Source organism: Coregonus clupeaformis, chromosome 10 (genome assembly GCF_020615455.1).
Source record: "Coregonus clupeaformis isolate EN_2021a chromosome 10, ASM2061545v1, whole genome shotgun sequence".
Taxonomy (NCBI): Eukaryota; Metazoa; Chordata; class Actinopteri; order Salmoniformes; family Salmonidae; genus Coregonus; species Coregonus clupeaformis.
In genome coordinates this window covers 42,261,119-42,285,932 of record NC_059201.1, presented here as the reverse complement: position 1 = coordinate 42,285,932, position 24,814 = coordinate 42,261,119, and the positions used below count along the sequence as shown (strand labels likewise).

General features: G+C 43.2%; 1 protein-coding gene across 3 annotated transcripts in view; it reads right to left on the bottom strand.

The window, feature by feature from the left end:
* LOC121575984 (transforming acidic coiled-coil-containing protein 1-like) overlaps positions 1 to 24,546 on the bottom strand; it is a 49,516-nt gene extending 24,970 nt beyond the window's left edge. The window contains exon 1 of one of the 3 annotated variants that reach the window (XM_045223035.1): positions 24,407 to 24,546. Coding sequence is in view for 2 of the 3 variants with exons in the window: in XM_045223033.1 (XP_045078968.1) it covers positions 810 to 991 (182 nt within the window). In the remaining variant the exon portion in view is untranslated. Of the gene's footprint in view, positions 1 to 809; positions 1,463 to 9,727; positions 9,977 to 24,406 lie in introns of those variants that run through there. The other 2 variants (XM_045223034.1, XM_045223033.1) reach the window with 2 other exon arrangements.
* Between the last annotated feature and the right edge of the window lie 268 nt (positions 24,547 to 24,814).

Here is a 24,814-nt window from a genome sequence, read left to right as displayed (position 1 = left end):
CTAGTATGTGTACTCATTCAATGCAATGTGTTTGCATTGCTGTCATGTCCAAAACCAGTTGGGTACAAGTGATAAACAACTAGCAATAGTAGCTGTGACCGAAAACAAGACCCACCACCATCCAAAGTTGTGCTATATGTATAGCAATTAAACACTGCTATAAAAACATATATTTTGCACGATCGTCTCTCTCCATCGCTATCACAAAGCCTTGAGTGATAACACTATCATCAAAGGCAGGGTAGTGTTTTGCCCCAACAAGGAACAGGAGACAGAGGGCACAGTGTGTGCTATATTAAGATGACATCACTCGTTGTACCTGTCTGCGGTGCTGGGGAATAACGAAGTACCTGAGACATTGTGAAATACTTACACAAACGTCACACACACAGTCACGCATTAACCAGTAAGCCTCTAACACAACAACAGACATGTCTGTTTGGAAGAACCCCATAGTAGAAAGAAACGATGTAATGGTCAAATGCATTTTCTTCTCTTTCTCTCTCTCTGCGCATTCCCTCTTTAGAACAACACTGACTTACAAACCCCACAGGTGGACAGGCAAAGCAGGTGCCCCTCTCCCCCTCCTTCACCCATATGACACCCACTCTCCCCCTCCTTCACCCATATGACACCCACTCTCCCCCTCCTTCCACCATATGACACCCACTCTCCCCCTCCTTCACCCATATGACACCCACTCTCCCTCTCCTTTCCCCATATGACACCCACTCTCTCCCTCCAGCTGCCTTGTGGGTCTTTCACTCTGAATGCTTCAAGGTTCCAATGTAGCCCACAAACACACTCGCCTGCAGCCTTGAGATCCATCTTCCTCCTCCTCCTCTCGCTTCCCTCTAAGGGGCAGCTGTCCAACCTCCTCCTTCACCCCCTGGCCCTCCTCCTCCTCCTCCTCACCGTCCTCTCCCTCCCCTGCTCCCCGGACCGCCGTCCACGTCCACTTGGCCCAAGACACGGGTGACAGCCAAGACATCCTCCTTGACAATGTTTTCGGCTTCCTCCTTTGGTCTGAATAGCGTAGACACTATCTTCTTGAGTTGTGTCTAGATAGACTAAATCAGTTCTGTGGTGTCTGAATAGACACTATCTGTTTGAGTTGTCTCCAATGGTTAACCAGTTGTTTCTATCTTATTCTCTCCTTCTTAAAGATGGCTCAATAAACCACCAGTTGTTCTTCATATCTTTAGTAGTAGCTCCTCTGGACTGTTTTCTTCTTCATGTTAGTGAAGGTGCTCCTTCCACTCTCCACTCTGCTGTTGATGTTCTGTTTGGGAACCTTTTCTCAGAGGGTGACAGAATGGAAAGAAGCTTCCAGTGCTCTCGCCTTTTCTTGCTCCCTCTCGCCCTCTCTCTTTCTGTCTGTCACGCTCCCGCTCTCTCTGCCTCTGTGGCAGAATACCACAGCAATGATCAGCTGGCTTCCAGAGTGCTGCCTAGCTCTCACTCTCACTCTCTCTCTCCCCCACGCTGTCTACATCAGGGCCAGTCCACTGTGAAAGAACATGGGGGGCGAAAGGAAGCTTGTGGTTCAAAAGATTGCTGTGCTCCCTGGGCCAGTGAGTGTGGCGGCCCCTGTGGTGACAGAGTGGTAGCTTCCAGTCAGGCAGCTGTTCCACTCTCATGCAAAAAGCAGAACAGGGAAAACGAACTGGGGCTGAGGAGAGTCTGGTGTAGCAGAGTGGTGGAGTCAGTGGAGCTCCACGTTTTACTGCACAGAGGGTTTTGGAATGTAGCCTCCCGAGCTCCCCGCCCTCAGGCTGTTTAACCGTTAACCGTTTCCCTCCTCCTCCTCCTCCGACCCGACAAGGCGGCAACAGCCAGACATGCATGACTGGACCAGACCGGGGAAACCTGTTCTGTCTCATAGCCCCCAGTCCCTCCCTGGTTCACGGACCCAATGGCCCCCCGTCACTCTCTGGCTCATTGTCCCAATAGTCATCGATTCCCTTCTTTTCCTAATTTCCTTAGGATGCTATTTTCCTTTCCTAATTTCCCTAGGAAATGTTCCTGTCCTTCATGAACGCTGACATGAAAAGGTCTTTATTGGTAAAAGAAATAGGTAGAATCCTGACCCTATCTTTTCTTAGCCTAGCAGTGAAGAGCGTTGGGCCAGTAACCAAAATGTCGCTGGTTCGAATCCCCGAGCCGGCAAGGTGGAAAAATATGCCGTTCTGCCCTTGAGCAAGGCAGCTAACAACAACTGCTCCCCAGGAGCCGATGACATGAAGGTCGATTAAGGCAGCTCCCTGCACCTCTCTGATTCAGAGGGGTTGGGTTAAATGCAGAAGACAAATTTCGGTTGAATGCATTCAGTTGTGCAACTGACTAGGTATCCTCCTTTCCCTTCCCTTCCCTCAAGCCGATCAGTTGTCACCAAGAAAAGGAGATAAGGAGAGGAAGCCATTTTAGATGATTGGGACACAACCTAGCTAGCTATCACTGATACCACTGATGGCTGCTTGAAATACTTGAAGAGCCTGGGGGAGCTGGCTGTTTGTTCCCCTCCAGTGATTTATGTTCAAGCTGACATCAATATTATGCTTCAGTTAAAGAACCACGAGAGCGCAGCCTGTCCATTGTAGACGAGAAAAACATTTTTACTCTGCCAGAATTCTTTCCACCATGAAGAGGGTGAAGGCTCTCTCTAGTTTAGGTTTCTGCCGTGTGGTTTGAAGATGTGGTTGAGAAAGTCAGAATATTTTTTTTAATGATTTATCCTTCTATTGTGTTTTCCTACATTGGAGAGTTATTGGTGATTCTATCAATGTTGTATTTCTGATCTATTTTCCAGATATTTTCCATTGTGTTGGGTTAAAAGACTAATAAGCCTTAGCAAACTCTCTAAAGTGTTTGTTGTCTGAAATACCCGTCTTGACAACATGCTGTCTCCCATCGACTACTACTGCAGTGAGGAAATGAGGTGAGGTGGTGTAAGAACAGTTCAACCCAAAAAGCACGAAAAGGTCAAAGTGATCCAGAGAGAGTTGTGACACATGGTGATCTAGGTTTGTACAGCATTCAGTTACATAACCACTGACTGTCACCATAGATCTACATTATCTTCTAATCTACAACAGTCAATGAGATTCAGTCAAAACTGCCCAACTGAACAGCCTGTCCGAAGTGTAGAACTAAATTAAGCCATAAAGCATATACGTATTAGCATACTTATAATCATACTATTCCATCAATAACGTTCATCAGCATCAAAGTAAAAGGAATTGAGGTGTGTAGGCTACCCGCATACACATCACACATGGCCCCTTCACTGCTATATTACGAAACATCAAAAACAGATTGCTTGATTAAAATGCAAAGGCTGTGCTTGTTCATTCTAGTATAAAACCGACAGCCATACACATCAATGAAAAGGGTGAGGCAATGTACTGTGGGGTGCATGGGCCCCATTCCAAACAGGAGACTACCCAGTCTTGTAAGGTAAGCTGCTGTTACCTGCTTCTCCACTACTGCTGCTCAGGAGGATATGAGACTGCCGTTCTGTTATGTAACCCAAAGAGAGCTACATAGACAGGCTTCATATTTCAAACACACACTGAAAGTTATGAAGCTGAGGAAAACAGAAACCACATGCCACTGAAATGAGCAGTTACGAAATCATGTCCCACTTTAAACGAACAATATCTGTTAAGGCTTAATGAAGCTGTCGTAAAGCCTTTATAAAGCCTGTAGAATAACTAAGGAGTGCTGGGACTGCTGATAGTGGCAATTAGATTAGAGATTAGAAAACCTCTATTCTCCATTAAGTTTACACGGAATGGAAAATTGTATTTGGCGCTCTGGCTTACATTAAAAGGAATTGAAGTAGTAATCTGAAGATTGCTGCTGGTGTCTGTTCCCAGCTACCATCTACCGTTGTGCCCTTGAGCAAAGCACTTCATCCCAAAGTTGCTCCAGTGGCGGAGCACAACACAGGGGAGTTGGGAAAGACAAAGTACTATACAAATATATTCAACCAACCTGTTTAAAAAAACACGACTTTCCTCAACATTTTTGGGATTTCCAAACCATTCACAGAAGAGAGTGTGTGTGTGTGTGTTTCTTGTGTATCTAATTGGCTGGTGGGTGTTTCCAGTGGAGCAGACCAGACCCTAGCTATTAAAGCTCCAGACAGGTTCCACCCAGCCTGCAGCCACTGGCCTGGCTTCATCTGTTAGATCCCTTTGTTGCTGTTGGGGAGGTAGGGGAATAAAGGTGGACGCTTCTATATGTGAGGAATTCCAACAAGCCAGTTTCAATGGGGAGTGGCCTGGCTACCATCCCACTCCATATGTATGGGTAAACGGGATCCTCTCTGAGACAACAGTGAGCCAAATACACACAGACGACAGACAGTGAAACAGTCACAGACAGACACACACACACACACACACACACACACACACACACACACACACACACACACACACACACACGTGTAAAGAAGACAGCAAAGGAATATAACACATCCCCTAACACATTGTCTCACTGTCTCATCAAGGCACGTCCTCACTGACCTTAGCAACCTCTCACTTTTCTCAGCACAGATGTCACCAACAAAAACCCATCTGTGTTGAGTCTTGATGTCAGTCTTACTGAACATCCAATAACAACAACAACCTGGTATAGCCTTGCACAACAGCCCAGCCTGCTAACATTGTGTCTTTAGTGAGCCAAGCTGGGAGGAACAATAACAAGCGTACAGAAGTAGAAATCCTCTTTGGCTGCAGGCCCTCATGTGCTACTTCCTCTGTTCTCTTTTACCAAACAGGGTGGAACTAAGATTGAGATGTCCGTTAGTTAGGGAGGTGAATACCTCTGCAACACAGCATACACTAGTTCGTTAACACATACACACAGGCATGTTTAGAGACACCCAACTCTCTCTTTCTCTGATCTTGCAACCCGCTCAAACAGGTTCACTCACTATTTCCTTTACACACAAACAGTGCTTGCATTTGTAGTGGGGTTTGTATTAGGCAGGCCCTCTGTCTGTCCTCACTGGTGCTATTTCTGTCTCCAGGCAGAGGAAGGTCTGTTATGTAAGGCAGGGCCCTTATTTCCTACTTCTTCACCGCAGTCACAGTCTTGTCCTCTACTATAAAGTACTAAGCCTCTTTTCTCTCCAAACTTCTCATGATGGGAACTTTGTAGCTGCTTGGTGTGATTCATGGTATTCAAAAGGGGATGTGAACTCTCTCTCTCTGAGTGAGAGTGAGAGAATGAGATAAAGTGAGAGGGAGAGAGAAAGAGTGAGACAGGATAAATAATAAGTAACACATGTTATGTGTATTTTATTAGTTTACGTATTATACCAGCATCTGCCGGCTGTTGTAAGCCCCTATTTTGCATAGCCATATCGGGAAGTGACTCTATTTTGAGCGCAGTGATAATGATCATTGTTATTTTCTCCCACATCACATGCTGCACCTGTCCAAAAACCTGACAGGAAAAATCACCACCCACTGCACAACACAGGCCCAAGAACACAACATCTTATAACAGTTATCTCAGGTGTCTGTATTAATGCTTGTTTTCTTTTCTTCATGTATTGTCAGAGAGTTGTAAAGATGGGTAAAATGAAAGTCGTTTTTCTAGTCTACACAGTTTGAGGAAGTGGAGACCACATCCGCCTACAGACATGACTATGTGTCTGTTGACATCTAAACTGCTATCCAATCATGACTTGAGACAGACCAACCACCTTTCCTATTTATGCCTTCCCTCAGTATGTTCTATCAGCCATGTGTCTACCTAGTATGTAAGGTTACATTTAGCCTGGTCCCAGATCTGTTTCTGCTGTTTTGCCAACACAAAATCAAATCAAATTTGATTTGTCACATGCGCCGAATACAACTGGTGTAGACATTACCGTGAAATGCTCCTAGTGTTATTGTCACACCAGCACAAACATATCTGGGACCAGCCATGCTATGGGCCCTGGTCAAAAGTAGTGAACTACAGGTATATAGGGAATGGGGTGCCATTTTGGATGAAGCCTAAATAAGATGTGACTTGTACAGTCTCCCCATGGAAAGTCACCTTCATGTGATGAGAGAGCCATCTGGTGGCAGAAACAGTTCTGATACTGCTCCAGTGCCCTCTAACCCCATTCTGTGGCTGCCCTGAATTGCATTTATGTTTACCTCTTTAATAATATACAGCTATATGGAATCAAATATATGATACTGTATGTGAATGTGGTAAATCATACAAAAGTCTCAAATAAGGTTATTTTTGGTTTCACGCTATCGTACTTCCCTAGTCTTGTGATGTATTATTCACTCAGCTATTTGGAACAAACTTGAGAAAGGAAGTGGTTATCAGGTTTTGGTCATTTCTGACATATACATTTGCTAAATCGCCACAGTGAGTCCTATAAGAATCAGGCAGAGGGTGTGCTAGTATGGATATTGGAACATAGCCAAGGCCTTGAGCACCTGTATGCAGTGTGACTGGTGTTATACCAGCCAGCCCTGCCCAATCCAGGACACTGGATATGACAAATGCTGAGAGGACAAAGTCCTATCTGATGTGAAAGGATACACAGATACCTCCTGACTGAAGTGACCCATGTTTGCAATGCAAATAGGATGTGTGAAGGGCTTTTATAGTGGGAGCCTTTGCATTTTCTATCTGTGTAAACACCAGGGAATCAAATGATAGGCATATCCTGTTTTAGAAGGATAGTTCAGTTCACCCAGGATAACATCTGACTTATTGTATAAATTGGGTGAACTATCCATGTAGTAAAGGTTTTTAGATGATATAGCACAAAGTCACCATAGCTTGAGTCTAGTAAAGTATTAGCGGCTATCTTTATCTATTAGTGATGGGGAGAAAAAATCGATACAGTTATATATCGCAATATTATTTTTGGCCGATATTATATCGATATTTGACTCCACTTCTGCATCTTCTTTTTAAATAGTAAGCCAACATGTTTTCAGCACTTTTATTTCCCAGACTGGCCAATTTCTTATGCTTTTACTTGTCTCTCTGCAGCAGACATATAGCAAACAATCTGTTTGGAACATCAAATCGCAATAAAATCGCTGTATCAAATCACAATACATATAGAATCGTGAGGATCGTAAGAATTGCAATTCATATCATATCTGCACCTAAGTATCGTGATAATATCGTATCGTGAGGTCCCTGGCAATTCCCAGCCCTACTACATTATCTATATGATTGACTTTAGAAAGTGAAAGAACCTGACACCAGTGGTGGAAAAAGTACTCCATTGTCATACTTGAGTAAAAGTAAAGATACCTTAATAGAAAATGACTCAAGTAAAATTGAAAGTCACCCAGTAAAATACTACTTGAGCAAAAGTAAGTATCAAAAGTAAATGAAATTGGTCAAATATACTTAAGTATCAAAAGTAAAAGTAAAAGTATAACTCATTTCAAATTCCTTATATTAAGCAAACCAGACGGCACCATTTTCTAGTTTTTTAAATTTACGGATAGCCAGGGGCACACTCCAACACTCAGACATAATTTACAAACAAAGCATTTGTTTTTAGTGAGTCCGCCAGATCAGAGGCAGTAGGGATGACCAGGGATGTTCTCTTGATAAGTGTGTGAATTGGACCATTTTCCTGTCAAAATGTAACGAGTACTTTTGGGTGTCAGGGAAAATTTATGGAGTAAAAAGTACATAATTTTCTTTAAGAATGTAGTGAAATAAAAGTACAAGTTGGCAAAAATATAAATAGTAAAGTAAAGTACAGATACCCCAAAAAACTACTTAAGTATTACTTTAAAGTATTTTTACTTAAGTACTTTACAACACTGCCTGACAATCATCTCTACACAGCAGGAACAAAAGTTCCCCTGTGGCAGAAGATTCAGAGGGAAAGGTCAACCTTTCCTCAATGTTCCCCCGCTTCAGAGCCCGATTTAGATCAGTTAACCGGCTTACAGGACTGTCTATAGCAGAACTTCTGCTGATACACTTCTTTCAATCAATAGTAGTTGACTCTAAACTTCCAACTCCCACATTAATCACATACAATTAGCTGAACATCTTATGGCTTCACCACCGTGATCGGATATGGATCTATCTAACGTAGTCAATCAGTAACAGCTTACCACAATATTGATCTATGTTAGCCTGCTGTGCTAAAGCCTAGGCATTAGCTTTGGGAGCCAACACAACTCTTCATGTCTCAGGCAAGGTTTATTCATCAAATGAGCACGGTTCCGAACCACCTCCATTACACAAACAGTAATGCAGCATTTATTTATCTTCTAGTGCGAGGTACAGTTTACTGTATTAGTAAAAGCATGAGGGTTAAATGCATCCATTACTCCATTACATCCACTGTCTCACCTGTTATTGAGATGGCATAACCATAGAAATAGAATTACAGTCCATTGACTTGAATGGGGGTTCTCCATTCTATCTATTCTATTGCTGTGTGTATAACCTGCAGGGGGCAGAGTGGTCCCCTTTGGGAGAGACAACTCCTCATGTAAACGTTGACAGTACAGGGAGGACTAGCGGAAACCCAGGAGCTATTTCACACAGTGAGATCAGTCAGTCAGCCAGTTAACCTTTCCTTTGGCCAACAAAACATGAAGAGATCACTTAGGGTCTCCGTTTCAATCAACAACTGTAAAATGACATCTCAGTTCTTGGAGATGCGTGCATGCACACACACAAACACAAACACAAACAAACAGGCAAGCATGTACTAGAGGGAACGGTCGACAAACATGTTTGACACTGTACATTTCTAGCCTGTTTGAAGCCTTATCAGTGAGTGAATGAGGGTGTGTGAATATTTGCATGTGTGTGCAAGAGCTCGTCTGAACAGAGACCATTCATTCACACTCTAGTATTAAACACATGGAGGTGACAACACATTGCATACACTGACTGTTTGCTTATAGTGTATTATAACTCTTATAATACACAGCATAATTCTTATAATACACAGCATAATTCTTATAATACACAGCATAATTCTTATAATACACAGCATAACTCTTATAATACACAGTATAACTCTTATAATACACAGTATAACTCTTATAATACACAGCATAACTATTATAATACACAGCATAACTCTTATAATACACAGTATAACTCTTATAATACACAGCATAACAAGCAACTGATCTCAATCCATTTCCCACAGCTACTTTGTCATTTTAAATCCTGAAATGTATCAATCGATTTGAATTATAAGACATATAGCTTGCAAAAACTAACAAAGACTGTATCTATAGACTATCAAGCTGTAAAATATGGCATAGTGATGATATTGTTATACTGTAATAGTTTAATGTAGACATTGGTTAGCTAAAGTCTCCCCAACACTTTGTTTTAAACTAAGATGATATAATGTTTAAGCTACTTCCTTTCTAGTCAACAAACACTCTCACAGGTCACAAACGCCTCAGTCATAGCCTATTCATAGCTTCTTCACTCGTCAGGCCACAACAAAGTTGACAAACCAGAACATCCAAGTGCACAGTCAATTCCGCCTACAAGACGCCACAACCTCTGACAAACAAGAGCTCCTGAAACATTCAGCATGAATATAATTGACCCAATAGCTCATTTAAAATAGTCCACTCCACGACTGAGGCCATTTTGACATGCCTCTGTAGAAGTACTGTTATTAGACCGTTATCAAACTTCCATTGCTGTTACTGTAAGTACAGGTATTAGAGAAAACAGTTACTTCACTCACATGCTACTTGTCTTCCTCTTGGTTTTGTTTGCTGCCCCGCCGGTCTTCTTCTGTTGGGACTGAGAGCCCCCCATGTTGACAGCAGCTCCCTCTACCCCTCCAAGGGGACTGGGCCTTTACCTGTCTGTCTGTAAGTCTGTACACGTGCGTGCTCCTTCAAGTGTGCACATGTGGGTGTGGGTTCAGTGTCATCCCAGCTCAAGTTAGCCAGCGTACTGTCCCATCCGTGTTTCTCTGACTACTGTACTGCTGCAGTGAATGACGCTGCAATGTCCATCTGAAACAGCCCTGATACTCTCCCAGGCTCTCTCAGCTGGCCCAAGCCTCCTCCCTCCCTCCCTCCCTCCCTCCCTCCCTCCCTCCCTCCCTCCCTCCCTCCCTCTTTCTTTTTCTCCCTGTCCCCTCCTCCCTCACCTCAAGCACACACACACACACACACACACACACACACATACACACACACACGCAAACACCAGGGAACAGACTGTGGTAAACATTTGGCTGGGAGTTATTGTACACTGTAATAAATCCAGGTGGGGACAATCAAGGAAGGAGGCTAAAAGGTACAGTAGGTAAAGCAGGTCAAGTTTCTTTGTCATAAAGTGATGTCATGTGGGTATAACCGGGTTGCATCCCAAATGGCACCCTATTCCCTATAGTGTACTACTACTATAGTGTACTATCCATATGGCTCTGTTCAAAAGTAGAACACTATATAGGGAATAGGGTGCCATTTGGGACTCATCCCCAGATAGCACGCACACAACAACCCATGAGAGCAAACAGGACTCTGCTTGATGTGAAGACGTGGTGTTACATACTTCTGGTTCAACCTGTTTAGCAAGGAGGGATGGTACTGTGTTTTGACTCAAATCTAAATGTCAACAGCAGTCCAGTCATTCAAAACATTACAGTTAGGGAGTGAATCTGACCTCTCTGAAATGAAAATGGATGGCCCTCCTTTCAGCAAAATATATTTTACCTAAACCCTCCCTGAACGCTTGAAAAAAAACAAGCGACCCTTCCCTATACCCAAAATAATAATTAAAACAAAGTGGAGAGCAGAGAACATATCTACCGTTTACCCTCACTTCTTGGACAGACCAGAGCCTTAGATATGCCGTTTTAGAAACTGTTCTTCATCCTGTAAGCATTACATGGCAACGCAGACATTTTGATAGCACACAGGGCTGCGGGCCAGAAAGTTGTGGGTTCACAGACCACCGTGGACAAGAGTAGGGGTGGAAAGATCTCCTTTATAGTAAACGCATTGCATGAATCATCATATTTGCAGGTCAGAGAAAAAATTGCCTTTTATAAACATTTAATGCAATTCTACGTAATTGTACATATTAGCAGAATGTTTATTTAATACCACACAAATTACTGAAATTACAGGCTAAGAAGGGACAGAGAGATAGGCCTATGTGTTCATCTTATCATATTTCTCCAATGCCAAATCAGAGTGTCTTGTTTGCAATGAAATTGTCCCTGTTTGCAAATAATTACATCCGAGAGGTCATTAGGAAACTGAGCATGGTACTTTCAAAAGTTAGGCCTACCTTTCCACCCCAGACAGAGTAGGCCTACCAACGCAGAAATATGTAAGCTTTAACTGCTGGCTACTCTTCTTCCGTGTGTTACGGATACAGGTATCCTGTGTTTTTGTGTGTTTCTCTCCTTCTGCCCTAATCACAGGTGTCCTGTATGTTCCTGATTGGTGGTCGTTGAGGTGTCTGCTGATTGGACCAATCAGTGAACATTCCTGTGAATAGCACCACCTGTTACTCGTTTGTTCAATCACACAGCCCATTGTATAAAAACCAGTCTTGTGTTTGTTGAGAGAGAGAGAGACTTTTTCCATATGTGAGTATAGACACGGTGGTGTCCTGTGTGAATTGTGTACTCACTAAGTTGTTGGTTACCCTATTGGTAACTTTATTAGAATATATGTCTTTACCTGAGTGTGGATACTGTTGTATCCTGTGTAGTGTGTACGTATATAATTGCTGATTACCCTGTTTGGTAGCTTTGTGTGTTTCTGGGAAAAGGGGAGTTTAAGCTAGTTGCCCTTGGGCGTACATTACCCGTAGGAAGAACTCTGTCTATAAACACTAGTGAGACCTGAGCGGACCACCCACTGTATTTTTGTATGGTAGCAGTAGCCTAGCGGTTCTTGAGGCAGGCAAGATCAGTTTAGGGGGTTTTACACTATTGTTTCATTTCTTGGGTCCTGCTCAGCCCTTTTTCCCAAACCCTTACCGTGTGTTCAGCAATAAACACTTTGTGTTTGACGGTAGTTCATGGTTGTTGTGTCATTTTTGGTTCTCACTGTTCCCTGCCACACTTATAATTTACATGAATTTATGTTACGGGTCTCATGTCCATCCACCCTAGATGTTTAGAGCCACGGGGTTCGTAACATAAAGTGGGGGTTCGTCCGGGATCCTATCTATCCCATGATACTCATGTAAATTAGTCAGTGTCTGGTTCAGTGTTGAGCTTGGCAGCTGTAACTACCTGTTTTTTTTGTTGTGTGTTCAGTAGTCGATGGCTCGTGTTGCTAGTAGGATGGCTACTTTTGAGTTGGAGGCATTTTTGGAAAACCCTACGTGGGGGGTTTTTGAGAATTGCCGTAGAGTGGATCTACAGGTTTTGGCTGACCACTTTTCTGTACCCATACCGAGGGGTTTAGTGAAAGCAGAAGTTAGGGAAGTAGTGCTAGCGATATTGTTAAACGAGCGAGTGCTTGAGTTACCGCCGCCTGAGTCTGCTGCTCCGGTAGGGGATGTGGTTGCTGTTCCTGTAAGCCCATCAGTGTCTGAGGACGAGGCTAAGGCTCCAGCCACATTGCCCCGTTATGACCCACTCTCCCCACTGACTGACAGTGATGCCAGGATCGATGTCCGCTCGACACGGCTCCAAATGGAGGCGGAAGAGCGGGCACAAATCAGGCAAGACAAGCTGGAGATGCGTAAGCTAGAGGCAGAACTGGAGACGCGTAAAATGGAAATGGAGATGCGTAAGATGGAACTGGAGGTGCGTAAAATGGAACTAGAGGCAGAAACAGCGAGGTTAGTCTCTGCTAATACTATGCCTGCTAGTGAGCCATCCTCACCAGCTGTGTCATCTGCTACGTTTGATATTAGTAGACAGATCACCTTGGTACCTGTGTTCAGGGAGTCAGAGGTTGATTCCTATTTCAGTGTTTTTGAACGGATAGCGGTAGCATTGAAATGGCCCAAAGAGGTATGGTGCCTATTACTTCAGTGTAAACTAACAGGTAAAGCCCAAGAGGTTCTGGCAGCGCTACCTCTTGAAGACAGTTTGAATTATGACGTGGTCAAAGCTACTGTTCTTCGTGCCTATGAGCTTGTTCCTGAGGCATATCGACAGAGATTTAGGTCTCATAAAAAGTCTCCTACTCAGACTTATGTGGAGTTTGCTAGAGACAAAGGAAATCTGTTTGACAAATGGCACAGTGCTAGTAAGGTAACTGATTTTAACTCTCTACGGGAGTTAATCTTGTTAGAAGAGTTTAAAAATTGCTTACCCGAACGCATTGTAGTTTATCTGAACGAACAGAAAGTATCCTCACTGTCGGAAGCGTCTGTATTGGCAGACGAGTTTGTGTTGACGCATAAGAGCATGTTTTCAGCTCGTACGGAGAGCAGGGCTGCGGAGTTGCTAACTTTTAGTCCTAGTCGACCAGTAGTACATCCAGCACGCCCAAAAGATGGGCGTCACTGTTTCTATTGTCATAAGGTGGGACATTTGGTTAGTGATTGCTTTTTGCTTAAACGCAAACCGGGGATGCCTCAGCACGCCAGGCCACCAACGGGTGTTGGGCTGATTCGTACGGTTGTAAGGCCGGAATCAAGACAGAAGCCTCATAGTGAATGTGGTTTGAAAGTCCCTGTCCTAGATCACAGTTATGAACCGTTTATTTTTGAGGGGTTTGTTTCTATATCGGATGACGAAGCGTCTCAGCGTCCAGTTAGAATCCTCAGAGATACTGGTGCGGCGCAGTCGTTCATACTAGCTGATGTGTTGCCCTTGTCTAATAATACATATTGTGGTTCCAGTGTGTTAGTACAAGGAATTGAAATGGGTTTCGTCCCAGTGCCATTGCACTTTGTGAACGTACACTCTGAGTTAGTCAGTGGATTGTTCAGAGTTGGCGTACGTCCTATGTTGCCAGTAAAAGGTGTGACATTTATAATGGGCAACGATATTGCCGGAGGAAAGGTGATACCCGTATTGGAGGTAATGGATAAAAGTGACCAGTCTCTCTCCGAGGAGCTGGCACAGGGTTATCCAGATGTGTTCCCCGCTTGTGCTGTCACACGTGCTCAAGCACGACAAGTGGGTGAAGTGGTAGATTTGTCAGACACGATTCTATTCAGAGAGTGTGACCCAGAGGATAGTTCGGGTGCTACTTCTGGTAAGCTGGTGCAGTCTGACCAACAGCCCAGAGAAAGGAAGAAGGATGTGGAACTTGTTGCTGAGGCAATACAGTTACCAGTTACTCGTGAGCAGCTGATCGCTAACCAACAGGTTGACATTAGCCTGGCTAAATGTTTTTCTAGTGTTGTCTCAGAGGACGAGCTAAAGAAGGAAAACATGGCATACTTCATTGATGGTAATCTCCTCATGCGTAAATGGACATCCCATGTTGACGCTGGCGGAGATTGGAATGCTGTTTACCAAATAGTGATTCCTACAGCCTTTCGACAAAATGTTTTATCCCTCGCTCATGATCACCAGTGGTCCGGACATCTGGGAGTCACCAAGACGTATGATCGAGTTTTGCGACATTTCTTTTGGCCTGGCTTAAAGCAAGATGTGGCTCAGTTCTGTCGGACTTGCCACACCTGTCAAGTAGTTGGGAAACCGAACCAGGTTATTTCCCCGCGCCTCTTTGTCCCATACCGGCCATAGGTGAACCATTCGAACATGTGATGGTTGATTGTGTTGGACCATTACCAAAAACAAAATCTGGTAACCAGTTTATGTTGACAATTATGTGTGTGGCCACCAGGTACCCAGAGGCCATTCCTCTGCGAAGGATTACTGCTCGGTGGTGAGTAAAGCGTTGATCAAATTCTTCTCAACTTTTGGATTACCTAAGGTGATACAAACTGATCAGGGTACGAATTTCCTTTCTAAACTTTTCAAACAAGTGTTAAAATCCTTGTCAGTTATACACCGTGTGTCAAGCGCATATCACCCAGAGTCTCAGGGTGCGCTTGAACGTTGGCATCAGACCCTGAAGTCTATGCTCCGTAAATATTGCTTGGAATCTGAGAAAGATTGGGATGAGGGAGTTCCTCTAGTGTTGTTTGCTGTCCGTGAGACAGTACAGGAATCCCTAGGGTTCAGCCCAGCTGAACTGGTGTTTGGACACACCATGAGAGGACCTATGAAAGTCCTTAAGGATCAGTTTTTGTCACAAGAGTTGTGTGTGAAAGAAAATGTGTTGGACTACGTTAGTCGCTTTCGTGAGCGCCTACATGCTGCCTGTGCTCTAGCAAAGGAAGCGCTGTCTTCCTCACAGAAACGGATGAAACGACACTATGACACACAGGCTGTTTCTCGTTCACTGCAGCCAGGTGACCGAGTTCTTGTGTTGTTGCCTGTGCCAGGAGCGTCATTGTCAGCACGTTTCTCTGGTCCTTATGTCATTGAAAAGAAACTAACTGAAACTGACTATGTGATACAGACTCCTGATAGAAAACGCCAATCTCGTGTGTGACACGTTAACATGTTGAAGACATACCACAACAGACCCGTTACTCAGGTAGACAGTCCAGAGAAACTGGCCGAGTCGGCTGTCTCTGTTGCTGCTACGGCTGTAGTGGGAGGTCATGTTAATGATGTGGACGGAGATGGTTTGGAGTTGCGCAATACTCAGCAGCAGTGTGCTAGATTGCCCAATTCAGAGATGCTGCTGTCTCTCCCGTCAAGCCTGATTCATTTAACGGACAGACAGTCAGATGATATTGTGAGACTATTACACAGTTTTCCGTGTCTTTTTAATGATGTTCCTACAGGTACAAATGTGTTAGAACATGACATTAATGTTGGAAACGCTGCACCTATCAAGCAACATCCTTATCGTGTCAACGTCGCTAAGAGAAAGATAATGAGGGGTGAGGTCGGTTATTTGCTGGAGAATAACCTGGCTATGCCAAGTTCAAGTCCTTGGAGTTCTCCGTGCATTCTGGTTCCTAAACCTGATGGGACATCCAGATTATGTACGGACTATCGGAAAGTCAATGCGGTCACAGTGCCCGACTCGTTCCCGTTACCCAGACTGGATGACTGTATTGATACTGTTGGTGCTGCTACCTATGTAACCAAATTAGATCTTCTAAAGGTTACTGGCAGGTGCCGTTAACCCCACGTGCCTCCGACATCTCTGCCTTTGTGACCCCAGATCACTTCCTACAATATGCTGTCATGGCATTTGGGATGCGGAACGCACCAGCCACTTTCCAACGCCTGGTTAACACAGTATTGGCTGGAGTTCCTAATTGTAGTGCTTACCTTGATGATCTGGTAATTTATTCAACTGAGTGGGCTGATCATGTTAACACTCTAAGGGTAGTGTGTGAACGTCTAGCAACCGCTTCTCTAACCCTGAACTTAGCAAAGTGCGAGTTTGGGAAGGCCACTGTTACGTATCTTGGTAAACAGGTTGGCCATGGTCAGGTGCGCCCTGTAGATGCCAAGGTCTCAGCTATAAACGCATTTCCCGCACCTACCACCAGAAGAGAGCTACGCCGTTTTTTTAGGGATGGTTGGCTACTACCGTAGTTTCTGTAAAAATGTCTCTGCGGTAGTTGCTCCATTAACGGATTTGCTCAGTCCGGCGAGAAAATTTGTATGGTCTGAAGATTGTTGTACTGCTTTCAACACTGCTAAAGCACTCTTGTGTAGTACTCCTGTTCTTGCTGCCCCAGATTTTGAGCGGCCGTTTAAACTGGAGGTAGATGCAAGTGCCAGAGGTGCTGGTGCTGTTCTACTGCAGCAAGACCAGAGTGGAGTGGACCATCCTGTCTGTTATTTTTCACGGAAATTTAACAAATGTCAGACAAACTATTCCACCATTGAACAAGAAGCTCTAGCTTTGTTGTTAGCTCTGCAGTACTTTGAAGTTTATGTTGGTTCCAGTGCATTACCAGTGGTAGTGTATACTGACCATAACCCCTTAGTTTTTCTCCACCGGATGTACAACCAGAACCAACGCCTTATGCGTTGGGCACTTGTCGTGCAAAATTATAATTTGGAGATCCGCCACAAAAAAGGGGGTTAGATAATGTGATGGCAGATGCTTTGTCTCGTGTTTGATGATCTAGGTTTTTTTTTGTTATCCCGACAGGATGATTATTGAATTTTGGGTGTTGTGATAGTACGTGTGTCGCAAACCATTTTGGTTTGCTCTTTTAAGGGTGGGAGTGTTACGGATACAGGTATCCTGTGTTTTTGTGTGTTTCTCTCCTTCTGCCCTAATCACAGGTGTCCTGTATGTTCCTGATTGGTGGTCGTTGAGGTGTCTGCTGATTGGACCAATCAGTGAACATTCCTGTGAATAGCACCACCTGTTACTCGTTTGTTCAATCACACAGCCCATTGTATAAAAACCAGTCTTGTGTTTGTTGAGAGAGAGAGAGACTTTTTCCATATGTGAGTATGGACACGGTGGTGTCCTGTGTGAATTGTGTACTCACTAAGTTGTTGGTTACCCTATTGGTAACTTTATTAGAATATATGTCTTTACCTGAGTGTGGATACTGTTGTATCCTGTGTAGTGTGTACGTATATAATTGCTGATTACCCTGTTTGGTAGCTTTGTGTGTTTCTGGGAAAAAGGGGAGTTTAAGCTAGTTGCCCTTGGGCGTACATTACCCGTAGGGAAGAACTCTGTCTATAAACACTAGTGAGACCTGAGCGGACCACCCACTGTATTTTTGTATGGTAGCAGTAGCCTAGCGGTTCTTGAGGCAGGCAAGATCAGTTTAGGGGGTTTTACACTATTGTTTCATTTCTTGGGTCCTGCTCAGCCCTTTTTCCCAAACCCTTACCGTGTGTTCAGCAATAAACACTTTGTGTTTGACGGTAGTTCATGGTTGTTGTGTCATTTTTGGTTCTCACTGTTCCCTGCCACACTTATAATTTACATGAATTTATGTTACGGGTCTCATGTCCATCCACCCTAGATGTTTAGAGCCACGGGGTTCGTAACACCGTGGCTTAACCCAACGAGAGAAGGTCACAAGTGTTTCACTTCTACTGTACAGAGAGTAAATTGTTTAATCAAATGATAGTGACAGAATTAGATTACTTCACAAGCAAAGTCATGTTTTTGTCTCCTTGGCTATAGAAGGTTGTAGCTCTGCCTTTGAATGTCAAAGAAAGGAAACAATGATATCGATATCCCCATATGTATCGGAGTGATTTCGTGGGTATTTTACAGCTTGTTTCTAGCATAAAGCATCGCGGACCAAAGCACTGTTATAGATCACTTTATATCATCGGATCTGTTTTATTTTCTTCAATATCTTAAGCTAACAAGGGGTAGGCCTGTGCTTTTTGCCATTTTCTTTAATAAAAGGTAGGCCTATGGCATACCCTCTCATATCCGCTCAATTCGAGTCTTGGTTTGAACTTCACAGCCCTTCACTGACATGGAGGTAGGCTATTTAAGGAGTGCATGGTGGATGGAGGAATTGACCGACAAATCCATGGATATAGAAGAATATAGCCTAATGAAGACATTGAAATTAATTATGCCTACTCGAATGTACCTACTTTCAGCACCATGTGCTGTCCATTTCAGATTGTTTGTGCCGCCGCTGCCGCTTCAAGTTTCAGCACCACAATGTAAGTTACTAGAATCTGGCTTATTGTGAGGTCAATAACTCTGATAAATACATAATGGGCAAGAAACATATTGTTTTTAATCAAATCAATTATAGTAGTAGCAAGCTATCAAAGTTGACCTCTGGTCCTCCTTCTCATCTTCGCGCTCTCCTCAACTGAACAGAACTTAGGCTAGTCTGTGCGCAAGATTGTGAATTTTTTGGACAAGGCCTAATAATTTAAAAGAAAATTGAAAGAAACCGTTGACTCTCCTCCTGAACTGCCACCGTAGCCCTACACAGCACAGCTATTGGTTAAGCAGCACACAAAAACGTTTTTGATCAGCAAGAGCAGAGCAGGCCGGGGCTCAGGGTTGGAATATCTATTGCCGTGTGTAATGCAGCCTAGTTGTATTTACAACATCCCAGCATCTATCTTAGAAATGTAACCTTGCTCTTTGCTTCTCCTAGCATGCACTTCATAGCCAATAGGCTATGGATCATTTGATTGTCACCACACTAAATAGCGTATAGGCGCACTTGATATTGCGCACCCTGGCACATCGATATATAGCCTAATAAGCAAAACATTCTAAAACACTGAGAAATATTGACATTTCATCAATTACAAATTACATGACCCTCCCCTGGACTAGATTTTTAAAATACTAAACCCTACCCTTGACTGAAATTGAAAAATCATGACCCTCCCCCACTTTCCTCCAGGTAACCATTCTGTACATTTCGATCCGTCCCTTATCAGGAAGCGATTATCTGACCAGATTGCAATGCATGCAACTCCTGCGAGTTGTGGTATTTGGAACTCCCATTGGATTAGAAGCTTTCCCATCTATTTCAAATGTTACGGTACTTTTTGCACAGATATGTGCTCTTTTGCATGACAAAAAGGTCTGTGTTAGCATACAGTAAGAAAACCGATGCAACTTGCTGTGACAAGGAGGAGACATATGTAACACAAGATACTTCCTTTCTAACAGTTATGAATCCACATCGGATCAATCCCATGAATAAAACAAAGACCTTATATCCTTTTGTCAAAGAAGAACCATGGGAAAACTTTAAGCCAACTTTGTTTCAGGATTCAAGGATTCAAGCTCCCACAAGCCAGCAAGAACCGGTTCTGCTGCTCACACTGACTAATCCTTTTAGTTGCTGAACTAATTTACCACATAATGCTTCATTTCAGATTAACAGTCTACCTGGAGGGTTGGGCCGTCAAAACCTGTTGAACGCAATCAGTTTAGAAAGTGAATTAATTCAATTAATTCATGAAGAGCCCTCATGGGAACAATGGGCAGCGTTAATTCAATCAATTCATGAATTCATCAGTAGTTTCAAGTCTCAGAAAAACAAAACACAGGGATTGAGATTAAGGGTTGCCCTATTGACTGAGGCAAGTGACCTGAGTGATCACGCAAGTTGAGTCTGCTCTGTGGTTGCCCCACTGGGGCTGTGATTTTTTTTTTTATACTGATAACAACCAACATGAAAATAATTCCAGTAGTCTGGTCTTCCAGCTACTTTACATTTTCAGGCAAGCAATCATAATCGGGCAACCAAAAAATGCCTTTCAGACCTTAATGTCAATCCCTGAAAACATGAGATTTCATTAATACTGTAACAACATTGCCACAATGCTGCTCCGGTGACCTGTGCATAATAACAAAGGTCAAAGTGAGGTCACTGTCACATTGTAGTCATAAATACCAGACACCTCTCTTTCACACACACACACACACACCTAGCCATGTCTACTGTACAGATTACATACTAGAGATGCATAGCTAGCCACTAAAGGTAGAAACTGTCTGCTACAAACATGTTTCCTATAGACACTACATGTGGGTGGCAGGTAGCTTAGTGGTTAAGAGCGTTGTGCCAGTAACCGAAAGGTCGCTGGTTCTAATCACCGAGCCGACTAGGTGAAAAATCTGTCGATGTGCCCTTGAGCAAGGCACTTAACCCTAATTGCTCCTGTAAGTCGCTCTGGATAAGAGCGTCTGCTAAAATGTAATATAGAAGTTACAGTAAGAAGAAGAATGCATCTTCATTGACCAATCATGGTAGGAGGCCTATTTGTCCGTGTTCACAATACTGATAGCCTTTTAGCCGACGCCATGGCATTGTCACCTCACCACCTTGCTTTCACAGAACAATTAGAATTATTTTCAAAGAGGATCATTGATCTTCATAGACCATGTTCACATTGAGTTACATGTTTAAGAACATCAAATCAAACACTGCTTGAAATTAATTTGCTTAAACGTTTTATCCATCCATCTTTTTGAGAACCGATTTAGTGAATTGTTATTTTACTGTAATCACTTTGGGACTGTATGTTATTACAAATAGTGGCATTAAACAGGTTGGCAAGAAATGTCAGCAAAGACTAGGTATGAACAGCCTGACATCTAGTGGTAGACTAAGATAAATGGTATTATTGGTAGTTCTTACAGGCATGACATGATTTCCCAAGGTTTGTCATAAAGATCTTCGACATCATAACTACAGAACTTTTTACACTTTATAGTGTACTTGCTTTTAGGGATGTTGACTCCCCTACTCATACAGGCGGCCTAATTGCCACGATGGAACTAATAATGACCACTAATATGGGTCTAATGTGACATCATGTTAAAGTGATCCAAATCCATTCCGTACATGTTTCAAGGTGTTATGATGGGGAGGTTACTAGGCAACCTCACATACAGACCAGACACATCTGGGGTAGGCCTACAGTACATCCTAGCCAGCAGCAGTGACAGCGCAGTCTTACTCAGCGTTGGGTTTCCATTGAGAGGCAGGGGACCAAGCAATGCGTGGGTGTGAAACAGCACAGTGTTGATTCAACATCTCCCTATCACTTCCTACTCAACAAATGATAACTCACCCACATCAACTGCTAGGGGAAACACTTAAAAACAACAAACTCGAAGTCCCTTCCATAATCACAAGACTATAAATGGCACGGTCATGGAGCGTCTGGGAATCTCTCCCTGTAACTCCCTTTTCTAATACTGCCTGCTCACATATTACAATGATTATTTTCTAATACTGATCACATATTCCATTGTTTTCCCCCTAGTGTTACTCAAAACGGTAGGCCTCATGAGTTCAATATAAATGGATTGAATTCAATTGATTTCAATTCAGAACTTTTGTGCTAGCAGCCATGGATGCCTTCACCACCCAAGAGAACTCCTGCATTCCAGTTCTCCAAAATGGGAACATTGTGGGAATTTCTTTTCATTCCCAGAAACTGCAGCTTGCTTCCCTTCCATATGTGAAAGACCGGACTGGGGCTGTGCCTAAAAATATTATGCGCCATCAAATCCTTACTTCCTCCGTCCATGTTTCCTCAATTCCTCTCAAAGCCCATCGGAGGAGAGGATCCGAGGATCCCTCCCTCTGACCTCCTTCAATGAGCTTTGAGAGGAATTCAGAAAGAAAATGACGGAGGAAGAAAAGCTTTGACGTTTAGTAACTTTTTCAGACAGCCATATGTTGGCTGCTCCCGCCCTGTTAACCCCCACTTCCTGTTCAGCTGAGCCACAGCCTCTGCCTGTGTCTGAGAGTGACCTCATCTTCCTTCCAGAAATGCCAAAAACACCACAGCACATGATGCAATGTGAATGCAAGTTCGAGGCAAACAGTAAGCCAAAACGGAGAGTTTATAAGAGTTCTTCACTCGTATTCATTCAGTCATAATGTAACTGGAAGAAAACACATGGAAGGAAATGAATGTTCCAGCATGCTGGTTATCATTATTTGACCCTCCGTCTGAGCTGTGCTCTTTCTGGGATTGACGCTGTTTTTGTGTGCAGTGAAAGAGGAGTGTGCGTGTCTGTGTGTGTGACTGTGTGTGCGCGTGCATGTGGATGTATAGGCCCTGTATTGTAAGCCATGAGTAGCACCCTGTTCACTTCAGACAGACTTTACATTGCCTTATGTATAATGCTGCGCGTGTACGGTTGAGCCTTGCCTTGTGTTGGCAACTGGAACGTTGGTCATTGGTCAACATGTGGAAGATCTGTGGAAAGAATTTCCTGTTGATGGACAATAACCACAATAAATCGATTGATTCATCAATCAATGTGAGAATCACACTGTGAGAAAGGCAAATGCACTGTTGTGTGGTGCGAGCGTGTGTGTGTGTGTGTGTATGTGTATACACGAAAGTGAAATCCTTGACCAAAACCCAGGTTTAGAACCGAAGACTATCCTCCAGTCCTCTTATTAGGCCTCCTACTTCAAAGAATCTCAAGCTACCTCACCTTATATGAAGTCACCTTTCAGTCAGATGGGTTTTCTTTACTAGGAGGGTTAAGCAGTGCAGCCTGGCTGTGTTAGCCTCGAATCCAATCAAACCTGCCCTGAAGAAACCCAAGCCGTTGCACTCTAACATTAACTAATGGTGTTACGTAAATAACGGTCTGTCCCCACAAAAAGCCGGTTCAGACTTTTTCATTTCACAACTTTCCTTTTTCATCCAAATATAGGAAGCCATTTTAAGTGTGTTTAATTAGAGCAGGGATTAATTATCCCGTGATTGAATAAGACTTACATAAACACAATACAAACATGTGTTAGAAAAACCAAGCCGAAAACAACAGGCTCACAGGCATGAAAATGTACAAACTAGCAGTGCTCACACACGATCAAGGACACCGGCTGTGGTGTCAGCTCAGCTAGTTGTTTCTAGTGTTAAAGAGCTTATAACATTGCCACACTCTCACACTGTAAGAGTGAAAGTCATGAGAAGAATGAAGGCTTTAATAGTAATCCTCCCTTACCAGAACCCCCCTGTCTAGACAGTTAATGGAGAGTTTTGGGAAATGAGGAATTACATTTGATTCAAGCAGAATGGACAGGCTACAAAAAGAAGTATGATTCAGTAGAAGACACATTTTGCTCTCATTGAATCTCATTCCTCAGGGACTACCGATAACCTATATATTATAGAAATAAAAATATATTTGCATGTGAAAATGTCATGGGATGCATTTGCTCCATTGATTCCCCTATGTGGTTGCACTTTACTTGAACCTATGTCATAAGGGCTACATAAAACGGTTATAATCATGACACAACAGATGCACAGTCATGACTAGGCTACTGGTGTGATCTTATGCTAACTGACTTTACATGGTCATAATAGCCGACCTTCAATAAAACAAACGATCTATCATAAACAAGAAACTATAGGGCCTGTGTTAGTCCATGTTTGATTCATAGGAAACTTGGTGAACAGAAGAGACTATGGTTTCAAATAATGTTTTAAAAAGTAATTGCTCTCATGGAACGTTACTCTATAAGTAGATATTGTGACGATCGCCTAGTCTTTGGTGTCTGCACATATACGCTGTGTGACTTTTAACATGCAAGTAGCCCCCTGTAGCTCAGTTGGTAGAGCATGGCGCTTGCAACGCCAGGGTTGTGGGTTCGTTTCCCACGGGGGGCCAGTATGAAAATGTATGCACTCACTAACTGCAAATCGCTCTGGATAAGCGCGTCTGCTAAATGACTAAAATGTAAATGTAGGTAGTCATGTCGCCCATGATCTTGTGCCAAAGTGAGTTCAATAACTTTTTCAAGCAAAATTCTACTTCAAAATGCAATACAATTAATATTCCAAATTGGTTATCTGATGTTAAATTTTAGTAGATGCTATCACGATACATAACATAACGGTATCACTATCCATCTAACACTATAGCGCTTTACATTTTTACAGGCAACAAGTCCACACAGAGCTGGCGATTATAGCCAATAGTCCAAAAGTTAAATGTCCTACCTCTCCAGTGAACTTTCCGGATAAATCCGCTATCCAACTTTCAAGAGAAGTCAAAGATGATGTTATGACGTTATTTTCTTCACACTGAAAACGTTCCTTGCAAAGCACGATGTGATGGGCAGTCCAATGTCCCAACGCGAATTCTTCAAAGAAGAGAACTGTCCTGTGGCGTATATTCCACGCGGTGGGTGACGCGGATAAATGGGAAATTAACTTTCTGGGGACTATATACCAGGAATGTGACTTAAAGACACAGTCAGTTAATATACGACAAGACATGAATGTTACAGATAGGAACACGTGTGGTTACCTCTCTTTGGAGTGCAAGGCTAGATAGGCAACAGTGTGTCATGGAGTCTACATTAGCCATTAGATAAGCCTATTGGTTGCAGCAGACAGTCAAATCCT